The sequence below is a fragment of the Erinaceus europaeus genome, chromosome 3 (genome assembly GCF_950295315.1).
Source record: "Erinaceus europaeus chromosome 3, mEriEur2.1, whole genome shotgun sequence".
NCBI lineage: Eukaryota > Metazoa > Chordata > Mammalia > Eulipotyphla > Erinaceidae > Erinaceus > Erinaceus europaeus.
The window spans coordinates 80,935,295-80,947,099 of record NC_080164.1 but is presented as its reverse complement, the minus strand read 5'-3'; the positions used below and the strand labels follow the sequence as shown (position 1 = coordinate 80,947,099).

Below are 11,805 nucleotides of genomic sequence, written 5' to 3'. Positions count from 1 at the left end.
TCTAAGCTTTCCTCCTGCAGATGGGGACTTGAACCCAGGTCCTTGTGCATTGTAACATGTCTGCTCAACCAGGTGCACCACCAGCAGCCCCTTTCTTTTTATTTTTGATAGAATTGAGACACACAGAGAGATAGACAGAAAGGAGAGATACCTTCAGCCCTGTTCCATCACTTCTGAAGTTTTCTCCCTCTAGGTGGGGGACTAGGGGCTTGAACCTGGGTCCTTGTGCACAGCAAGGCACAGCACCACCCAATCTCTATTATTTATGTATATCTTTACTATGTAGTACCAGAGAGTGAACTTAGGACTTCATTCATGTGTGATACTGTTGCACAGCCTCCCTAGTCCAATTTCTATTCTTTTATTTTTGATAGAGAGAGGCGAGAGGAAGAGACAGAGAGAAATAAAAACACTGCAGCAACTTTCTTCCTTCCATGGAATTTATCCCAGCTCTGTCCATGGTCCTGCCATGTGATACTGGGACCTTAACCCAAGGCCTCAAGGACAGCAGGGCATGCATTCCCAGGGGTTCGTTTTTATTAAGCAGCTCTGGGTATAAATCTGCCAGGGCTGGGGAGATAGTAGATGCTTTCATACCTGAGGCTCTCAGGCCCCAGATATAATCCTCAGCACCACTATAAGCCAGAGCTGAGCAGTAGTACTCTGGATACTCTCTCTCCCCCTCTCACTTTCTGTTTCTTTCTCATTAGCATTTTTTTTACACCTGCTATGGGTCTGAGAAATAGCTCACTTGGAGGATGCACTGCTTTCCTTGACCCAGGTTTGAACCTGGCCCCCACAATATTGAAGGAAGCTGTGGTCTCTGTCTCTATCTTCAACAAACAAAGCAATAAACCCATCATTAGTGGTACAAATCTTTGGTGTGATCTGCATTTTTAAAGAGCATTGGGGGGGGGGAGAAGGAGGAGAAGAGAGAGGGAGGAGAGAGAGAGCAAGACAGAGAGAGATACTACAGCACCTCTCTGGCATGAGAGGCCATAAATACTGAACCTGGGGCCTCGTACTTGCAAGTCCTATGCTCTACAGTGTGCTGCCTAGTTGACTGTTGGAGATATATACTCAACAGATATATCAATGCCCTTTTAGGAGAACAAGTCGTTATAAACTATAGGGAAATGTTCACAAATCAGGGAGGTGGTTCGGCAGGCAGTGTGCCTGGCTTCTGTGAGGGAGACCCTGGATTTCATCTTCAGCAGCACATGATAACATCAAGGACAGAAACAAATGGAAGTGTACAGATAGATAGATGGTGGAGTGGTGCTTTGGATCTATCTCTCTTTTTTTTTTTCCTCCAGGGTTATTGTTGGGCTCGGTGCCTGCACCATGAATCCACCGCTCCTGGGGGCCATTTTTCCCTCTTTTTGTTGCCCTAGTTGTTGCAGCCTCTTTGCGGTTATTATTGCCATTGTTGACATTGCTTTGTTGTTGGATAGGACAGAGAGAAATGGAGAGAGGAGGGGAAGACAGAGAGAGAGGGGAGAGAAAGATAGACACCTGCAGACCTGCTTCACTGCCCGTGAAGCGACTCCCCTGCAGGTGGGGGCCGGGGGCTCGAACCGGGATCCTTACGCCGGTCCCTGCGCTTTGCGCCACGTGCGCTTAACCCACTGCGCCACCACCCGACTCCCTCTCTTTTTTTTTTAAGTTGAGGGGAAGGCACATAGCTCAGTGGGTACTTACACCATATGAGGCTTGTGGGTTCAGTCCTGGGCACCCACATGGGAACACTATGGACACTAGGATGGGAAACTCCATGGAAGATGGAGTGGCTCTTTCGTGTATCTCTTCTACTCTCCCCTTAAGAGACAGAAGACCAGGTAGTAGCATACTCGAATGAGTGCACATGTTACAGTGTGCAAGGACCCAGATTCCAGCCCCTGGTCTCCACCTGTAGGGGCGAAAGCTTCAAGAGTGGTGAAACAGGGCTGCAGGTGCCTCTGTGTTTCTCTCCCTCTCTGTCCACCCCTACCCTCTCAATTTCTGGCTGTCTCTATCCAATAAATAAAGATTTAAAAAAAACTTCTTAGAAAAAAAAGAGATGGAAGACTCCTTAAGTATATGGAATATAAAAACAGGTTTGAGGAGGCTGCTTGGTGATACCGTTCATGTGTGAAGTCTTTGGCTCATTTCCCAGAGCTCAAGAAGAGTAACTGGGCTGGGGAAGGAGTTCAGTGACAGAGCACATGAGTGTGGCCTTGTGTTTAACCCCAACACCACATAAAAGGAAGTGGTCATAAAATGACTTGAGAAAGAAGAATGTTAGTTTTGTAAAACTGGAACTATGTTAATTTTTCTTCCCAAAGAAGTCTCCCAAACAAGTACTAACCAGGCTTGGCCAGGCTCAGCTTCCAAGAGGAGATGAGGTCTGGAGTGTTGGCATGGTATAGCTGTAAACCCCAGAGTCTAAAGGTTCAGGGAAGAAATGCATGGGTGCCATTACATGAACATGACTTTATTCTCAGGTGAATGAGAGAAACCTGACACCCAAGTACATTTCTTCCCACAGCACCCACAGGAAAATGTTTTTCTTATTTATTTGCCTAATTAACAATTACCTCCTTGATTAAGATTGTACCTCCTTGAACTAAGCCAGTTGAAAAACTCATTGTTTATTGTATTTTACTTTGTTTTTTGTTGTTGTTGCCAAGATTTCACTGTTCAGGCCAACTTTTGCAGATAGACAGAGACACAGAGACGAAGAGAGACAGAAGCAAAGACACCTTAATACTACATCTTTGTTCACAGGGGTGGAGACCAGGCTTAAGCTTGATTCATGTGTATGGCAAAGCAGACACCCTCCCATACAGCGCAGATTTAAAGCTACTGAAGTTCAGTTCCTACTCAGTGAATATGACGTAACGCCCAAACAACTCGAAATGACTTCATCACATTCTGTCCTTTCTTTTTGCCACCAGGGTTATCATCAGTGGGGCTTAGTGCCTGACCTGATTCCAACATTCTCAGAGGTTTTTTTTTGACAGGAGAAGAGAAGGAGAGATACCTGCAGCATTGTGCCAGCACTCATGAAACTTCCCACTGTAGATGATTCTCCTATGACACTGATTAAGAGCATATTTGTGGACAGTAGCTACAGATGTTTTCTAAAGGCTGCCTTGGCCTTAGAGCCCTGCTCCTAGTAGATCAGTCTAGAATGATCCCCTAGCTCTGTCAACTTTTACCACTCAGGCTGAAACCCAAGGGATACCACAAAGCTTGACATATGAAAGAACTATGGAACTGAGAATTCCAAGATGAAGATGAATGCCTCAGTAAATCTATAAAATTTAACTTACTTTATTTGTACAGGTTAAGTCTCCAGAAAAGAACATTTATGTCTAAACATCAAAGTTCTTCATGAATGACTCACAAGAATCAGGAAGTAAAAGGAATCATAATTCTTGTTAGCCTTAAGTGGATAGGACCACTTGCTATTTGCATGTCTGCCCCACATATACAGAGGGACTGCCCATGCTGGGTGTGGTCTAAGAGGACATCTACATTACCCAGTGTGGGTGACATGTGCTGAGGGGGGAGGACTATGCAATCCTATGGGGATCATTCCTTGGCATTAATATCCAACCAACTGGAAACATGTCAGGAATTTAGTGCACATTAAAAAAACCCACTTTGCCATATGTTCATCTGTTACTACTTAGAAGCTGGAGACAGTTACTTTTCAAAGCAGGGCCAGGGAGGTGGGGCAGTGAGTAAAGCACTGAATTTTGAAGTATGAGGTCCCAAGTTTTGATCTCTGGCATCCCATGTGGCAAAATGATACCCCAGTGGTCTCTCTTTCATAAGTAAACAAACAAACAAACAAACAAACATTACCAAGCACTCTTCATCCAATAGCTCCAAAATACCCATTTTGGCTTCAATGAGGTCAATAACTTGTTGGTTGTCATAAAAATCAATCAGTGTCCAAGGGATGTCCTCCTTCATGTACTCTTCTTGTTCAAGTTTAAAGACATGCTAGGAATCCAGAATTTAAGACAGAAATTAAAAGAGAAATATCAAAATGTGCTTCCAAAGAGCAATGTGTGAGCACTTGGGAAATGTAGTTCCATGGCAGATTTGCAAAGCTAATGGAGACCCTAAGATGTTTATAGCAGACCCTCCTTACCTACCAGAATTAATGTCCTGAGTTCCTAGTAAGGCTGTTACTCTCCTGCCAGATCTGAGTGGGTCCCCATATCCTGTCACCTCTAGTACCTTACATTATCAGGGTGACTCTGGAGCTCCTCACTGTTCATGACCACTACCAACATCTGCTAGAGCCTGTCCTTCTGGCTGGCTGGAAACCAGCCTGATTGAGAATGCTGGGTGCTGTGTCTGTATAAGGAGCGAACAATGTGGAGACCTTGGTTCTCTACTTGTTTGACAGTAAGAGTGTTAGGGAGGTTTCATAGAGGACTGACTTGGGCTTATCCTGGCTGTAGTGGTAGGGGCAGGAGTGAGGAGAAAACCTTCACAGGAAAATCCCAGTGGGAATAACATGAAGTAGTAATAGTAGTAGTAGGAGGGGGGGGGATATGAGAGATGAGAGCACTGCTCAGCCCTGGCTGATAGTGGTTCTGGAGACTGAACCAAGGACTTTAGAACCTCAAGCAAGGTGTTTTTGCATAACCATTATGCTACCTTTCCAGCCCTGTATTTCTATATTTTTAACATTGCTCAGGTTGGGAAGTTTTCTGATATATATATATATATATTCACTACCATCAAAATTGAATCAATAATCAAAATCTTCATAAGAATAAAAGCCCAGGCACAGACAGAAGTACTGATGAATTCTCTAAGATTTTTTTTTTAATCTGAAAAAGTTGTCCTGGAGCTGTAACAATAAAGTGACCAAAAAATGAAGAAAAGGTGCAGGGTAGAGGGAGAGGAAGGAAAAGGAGGAAAGAGAAGGAAGGAAGTATGAGAAGGGAGGAGGGAAGATGAGGAAAATAACTCGCAGAAAATAGAAGTAGAAGAGGAACAAGAGCAGGAAGGAAGGGATAAAGAAAGGGAAGAAAGAAAGAGATAAAAAAGAAAGAAACGCTAAGAATCAAATCAAGTTTTTTTTTTTTCTAAGCAAATGCTTGTGTTCTTCATGATGTCAAACTTTCTTTTTGCCTAGGGCTTGAGTGGGAGAAGCTGAAAAGGTAAGCACATCTGCTCAACAGGATGAGGAGTGGAGAAGGGATGGTAGCAGGTGAGTGATGCTGGAGGAGGCAGCAGATATGAAAACCTGTGAGGAATGGAGCCATCAGGTAATGAAACCACGTGGCCTGCTTGCCAAAGAGGCTGGTATCCACGCACAGTCAGACATGAACTAAATTGGAAAAGTTTGCAGATGGTTTAAAAAGATGAACCATGAGGTTGGAAGGTGTCATCCCATGAGACAGACAGTAGAGGGAGCACTGGACCAGATTTAGCTTCTTTCCTGGGGAATGAATGAGGTAGGAGAACAACACAGATCTGAAGAGGGATGAGGCTGGCCTTCCTCTAAGTTCACAGACACACAGGAGCAGAACAGTCTGGGAGAAGGCAAAACAGTCACCTACCAGGTTAAATTGCTGCTGCAGCTTTTCGTTAGCATAATTGATGCAAAACTGTTCAAAACTGTTCACATCGAAGGTTTCAAATCTGAAATACAGTTTAAACAAGTTAAAAAGGAAACTTAAGGAACATACCCGTGTGTTTACATATTGACTGCTTTGACAACCTTCCATTTGTTTGGTTTCTTATGCCAGTCCTTGCACTTTGCGCCACCTGCGCTTAACCCGCTGTGCTACAGCCCGACTCCCCTATTTGTTTGGTTTCTACATGTTTTTAAGTACACTTTTTTCCACCAACATTATCGCTGGGGCTCAGAGCCTATACAGCTTCACTGTGCCGATGGGCCTTTTTTTTTTTTTTTTAATAGAAGGTGAGCAACAGATTGAAACAGAACAAGAGAGGAAGAGAGGGGGGGGAGACGGGACGAGAGAGAGAAGGAGAAACACTTGTAGCATTGTTCCATGGCTCATGAAGCTTCCATCCTGCAGGTAGGGACTGGGGGCCCTAACCCAGACATTTACCTGGAGAACATGAAAACTATGACTACAGTAATAATCCTATTCAGTCCTACCTTCATACTTATATTATTCACAAAAGCCAAAGTATAGACTCACTAAATGCACACTAAGTGGCCGGGTATAGAAACAATTCTGCCACACAAAGGATGACACTGCATCTTTTAGGACAAAATTAGATGGAATTGGTGATGACTGTACTAAGTAGTGACAGATCACTCTCAGATGGCTTATTATGATTTTTGCCTCCAGTCGGAATACAGATAACTAAAACCAACAAATTTGCAAATGTAATTAGTGTCATCAGACTGACTCTCACATTAATGAAAAAGTTATGGCTGTGAGAACTATGCTGGTTATCAGAAGAAATGTGGAGGGGGACTGGGGTTTGGGCAGGGAAGTCTTTAGTGTAAATTATGGGGTAGGGGTGGTGATTCATACACAAATATACAGGTGTGAATACCTGTAATATTACCATTATTATTTTATACTATCAACGAATGTTAGTTCAGTCAAAATAAAGAGAAGTGGCCCAAGAGATAGTGCAGTTCAATCCCTCGGATCACATGTGTCAGAATGATGCTCTCTCCCTCTCTCTTAACTAACTAAATAAACAAAGGCCAGGTGGCAGAGCACCAGGTAGGGCATGTACATTAGCATGCATGAGGACCCTGGTTTGAAGGCTAAGTTTAAGCCCTCAGTCCTCAGCTTTAGAGGACGTGAGGACTTGTGAGAGGTGGATCATTGCAGATGACAAAGTTTCAGGTCTCTCTCCTCTCTATCTTTGCCTCTTTCTCTATCAAGAGAAAAATGGCTACTGAGAGAGTGGAGTCTTTGTGCAGGCATAGAGCCCCAGTGATAACAACCCTGGAGGCAAAAATAATAATAACAAACTTAAATGAAAAAAATAAAAGAAGGGGGGAGAAAAGAAAATATCAGATGAAAAAGAGAACATGCCATGGGTTGGACAAAACTAGAAATTGTTCCTAGTGCTCTACTGCATCTCACCTCACCTCACCTCACCTCACCTCACCTCACCTCACCTCACCTCACCTCACCTCACCTCACCATAACACCACTGGAGGTGGGGGCTTCTGTAACCCCTCTAGTTACACACATGAAGTCAAAGGAAATGCTGATCATTACAGAGACAGTCTACAAGTCATCAATTTGACCCCTGGGTTCCCAACTCTTGGCTCCCAAATGTGCTCTTCCTAAGAAGTTCCTGCTGATTGCCGCTGTGGGTTCCCTGTGGGTCTTACTTGGTGGAGTCAGTTTGGCTCAGTTCAGAATGCCTTGGCAAATCTGGGGCTTGAACTGTCCTGTGCATAGCCACAGAATGATTCAGAGTAGGGACAGAACCCATATAGCTTTGACAACCTCAATTCACATGTGTCATGGTTGGTCCAGAGGCTAGTGACCACTTAGGCATTGCAGAGGGACCTGAGCCAGACCTGGGATTGGGGAGGAGTCCAAAGGGCTTCACTGTGTTCTGGACACCACAGCTGGGGCCAAAGGGAGGGCTTTCTCCAGTAGCGACAGGATGCCAAACATCAGGGGTTGGATGGTGAGGTACCAGGCAACAAAGACCTGAGCTTATGCCACAGGTCCCCATCTACAGGGGAGAGACTTTATGAGAGGTGGAGCAATACTTCAAGTCTCTCTGCTTTTCTTCTCTCTCCCTTTTATTTCTCTCTGTCTCTATAAGAAAAAGAAAGATTTCCAACTATGACACTATCTCCCCAGACAATAACTTAGGTCACCTGCAAATGAGCTGTCAGGATCAGGCAAAAATTAGTAGGGTCATGGGTCCCTTGGAATGTACCTAAAATAGACCCACTAGCTTTTTCCAAAATGTAGACCCCAAATCTTCATCTGCAATATTCTTGCCTTTAGGTTCATGATTAGTCAACAATTTTTTCTTCTTTATATCTTAACTCTTTTTCAGCCACCAGGTTCCGGATGCTACCATGATGCCAACTGAACTTCCCTAGACAGACGACCCCACCAATATGTCCTAGAGCCTCACCTCCCCAGAGCCCTGCCTCACTAGGGAAGGAGAGAGACAGGCTGGGAGTATGGATTTTCCTGTCAATGGCCATGTTCAGCGGGGAAGCAATTACAGAAGCCAGACCTTCCATCTTCTGCACTCCATAATGACCCTGGGTCCATACTTCCAGAGGGATAAAGAATAGGAAAGCTATCAGGGGATGGGATGGGATATAGAGTTCTGGTGGTGGGAACTGTGTGGAATTGTAGCCCTCTTATCCTATGGTCTTGTCAATATTTCAATTTTATAAGTAAAATTTTTTAAAAATTGAAAAAAAAAAAGGAAGAAAATGGCAGTGGTGGAAAGGAAGGGCACTAAGTCCAGGAGATAAAACCCTGAAGAGAGGGGGAAAGAAAGACTGTCAAACATCAAATGATTACTTGCATTACTTTCATGTCCTCCTGTCAAGCTTCCCTCTCCTACCAAGAGAGAGAAAAAAAAAAAAGAAAACCAGGATAAAGTTTAAAAGTCCATGGAAAGTTCTAATTTTTTTTTTTTTTTTTTACTTAAGATGTCAGAAATATGTCAGTAATAACAACTTTCATCAGCTGGAAGGTGGGGCTTTCTCAGGGTCACACACTGGTTTCTAAAGTATTTATTTTCAAGGTTCTGCTGACTCTCAGCCCCAGGCCTTAGCAACTCTGAGTCCAGGGAACAAAAACACCTGACTGAAGGGGTGGTATGGGGGGGACCACACCCTTCACATCACTGAGCTAAGCTTCAAAGCTCACAGCTGTCATTCTAATTTCTTTCAATGATGGTGACTTAGAGACGGCCTGTTTTCAAACCCAACTGAACTTAATTTTCTCTAGTTGCCAGGTACATATGGAGGAGAGCTCATTTAGAAGAGATCATGCTTGTTCAGCACAGAAGCCAGACCTTCCACGTCTGCATCCCATAATGATTCTGGGTCCATGCTCCCAGAGGGTTAAAGAACAGGGAGACTATCAGAGGAGGGGATTGGATACGGAGCTCTGGGGATGGGAGTTGTGTGGAAATGTACCCCTCTTATCCTCTGGTCTTGTTAATACTTCCATTTTATAAATAAAAATTAAAAATAAAAAGGAAGAGATCATGTTTGTGGCCTGGAAGGTGGCACAATGGCTAGAGTGCTGGGTTCCCAAGCATGAAGTTCCATGTTCAATTCCAGGCATTGCATGTTACAGAATGATGTTCTGGTTCTCTCTTTCCTGCTGTCTCTCATTAATAAATTATTTTCTTTTCCCTTGCTCTCTTTTTTCTTTCTTTCTTTTTGTTTTTTTGACAGAGAAGGCAGAGATAGAGAAAGAGTGAAAGAGGCCACAATAGTGAAACTTTCTTCAATGCAGTGGTGGACAGGCTTGAACCTAGGTTGTGTACATGGTAAAGTAACACATTATTCAAATAAGCTAATTTCACCGGTCCTACAAATAAACCTTTTAAGATAAAATAGAACTGGGCATGATGGTGAGAAGTAGGAAGGCATTATCCAAGGCAATTGTACTATCTCCAGAGGAGGGGGGGATGCCATTCATTCATGGGTAGCAGCATGTGACTCTGAATATTGCCTAAGGGGGAATTTCACTGTTGACATTAAAATTCAAAACATGCTATTGCATGTTTAAAACTACTTCTGTCTCAGTTTTTACCCACTGAGCCAAAGAATGCAAATCCCTATTACTGTGGTCTCCAGGCTGGTGGAGCTGAGGCCTGCCTGCCATTGTCCTGACCTTTCCCCACCTCTCAGCTTCCACTTCACAAGTCACAGAGTCTCCCCCCAGAAGTCATTCCAACCTCTAATCAGCTGCCATCTGCCTGTCCCCCCATCAGTGTTTAAGTCCAAGAGGACAGGGGTCATACATTTATTCTGTTGACCAACCACACCTAACACAGTGCATGGAGCATAAATATATCTTGGGTGTGTGACCTAGCATAGTCTTTGCAATGTGTATTTATTTATTAGAGAGACAGCCAGAACATCGCTCTGGCACACGAGATGCTGGGGATCAAACCCGGAACCTCATGCCTGTGAGTACAATACTCTATCCATTATGCCACCTCCCAGGTCACAAATTAATATTCTCTTAAGGGGCAGCTTATTATTATTTTTTAAATGGAATCTATTTTTTATATTTTTATTTATTATTGGATAGAGACAGAGAGAAATTGAGAGGGGAGAAGGAGATAGAGGAGGAGAGAGACAAAGATTCCTGTAGCCCTGCTTCACCACTTGTGAAGCTTTCCCCTTGCAGGAGAGGACCAGGGACTTGAACCCAAGTTCTTGCGCACTATAATGTAAGTGCTTAACCAGGTGTGCCACCGCCTGGCCCCTGGAGCAGCTTATTTTAAAGAAATTTTTTTAAATAGCAAAGTAAAAATAAAGAAAATCGTAATAGCCCATAACAATCCTGTGGTCTGAGGTAAAGCACTGGACTCTTAAGCATCAGGTCCTGAGTTAAGAGTCTTGGCATCATATGTACCACAATGATGCTCTGGCATATTCACCCCCTTGCCCTCCTAATTAACTAATAAAACTACAAATAAAATTGTAATAACCCTTTATATCTACCATAATTAAAGAGACAGTTGTTTTAAAAAGATCTGTATGTTCACTCATTTATTCTTTCATTTAATATTGTGTCTGTGTGAAAAAGAGAGTACAGAATACTGCTTGACCACACACAATGCAAGTAACCCAATCCAGGGCCTCTTGCATAGCATGTGTTCTAATGATCTACTGAGCTACCTTCTTGACCTCAGGACTATTTCTTAAAAAAAAAAGTCTATACCTTTAGGTTCATATTTAGTCAACAATTGGTTTGGCTTTATATGTTAACTCTTTTTTCAGCCACAAGGATCCAGATGCTACCATGATGCCAACCTGACTTCTCTTGACAGATGACCCCACCAATGTGTCCTGAAGCTCTGCTTCCCCAGAGAGACACCACACTAGGGAACGAGAATGGCAGCCTGGGAGTATGGATGCCTATGTTCAGCAGGGAAGCAATTCAGAAGCCAGACCTTCCACCTTCTGCATCCTGCAATGACCCTGGGTCCATACTCCCAGAGGGATAAAGAATAGAAAAGCTATCAGGGGAGGGGATGGGATACAGAGTTTTGGTGGTGGGAATTGTGTGAAGTTGTACCTCTCTTATCCTATGGTTTTTGTCAGTGTTTTCTTTTTGTAAATAAAAATTAAAAATAAAAAGTCTACTCAAGCTTTTACTGGCTGTTTGAATCTCTCTCTCTCTCTCTCTCTTTCTCCAGGGTTTTAGTTCTCCATGCTGACTTTTTTACAGAGGGTGGGGGGAGAGAGAGAGAGACAGAGACATAAAAAGAAAGTTTCACCTAGTATGTTGGGGCTGGATTTGACCTTTGGTCACAAAACAGGCATGCTAACAGATGAGTTATTTTGCCAGCCCTAAAGGTCTCCATTTTTAGAATAAGGACAGGTAAATTATTTACTAGATGATGCCAGCAAATAAAGTGCACCATAGAGTTGTTGACATATAGACTATTAATTAGTAGTCATGTGTATTAACTTAAGCCTAAATTAAACAAAGTAACTCCCTTGAGGCTCTGACTTACACTCAAAACTAAAGTCCTTTCTCTCTAGCTGGGGCAAGTTCACCAGCATTGGTGGAGCACTTCTACTCCCCCCTGCCAACTGCTCCCAGCAAACACCAACAGAGTCGC

At 43.4% G+C, this 11,805-nt stretch overlaps 1 protein-coding gene across 2 annotated transcripts in view; it reads right to left on the bottom strand.

The window, feature by feature from the left end:
- MYO5C (myosin VC) overlaps window positions 1-11,805 on the bottom strand; it is a 119,107-nt gene that overhangs the window by 68,506 nt on the left and 38,796 nt on the right. For both annotated transcript variants that reach the window (XM_007528823.3, XM_060187586.1), the window contains 2 exons: window positions 5,571-5,652; window positions 3,853-3,993 (listed from right to left, as the gene is read on the bottom strand). In XM_007528823.3, coding sequence (XP_007528885.1) covers window positions 3,853-3,993; window positions 5,571-5,652 — 223 coding nt within the window. The remainder of the gene's footprint in view (window positions 1-3,852; window positions 3,994-5,570; window positions 5,653-11,805) is intronic.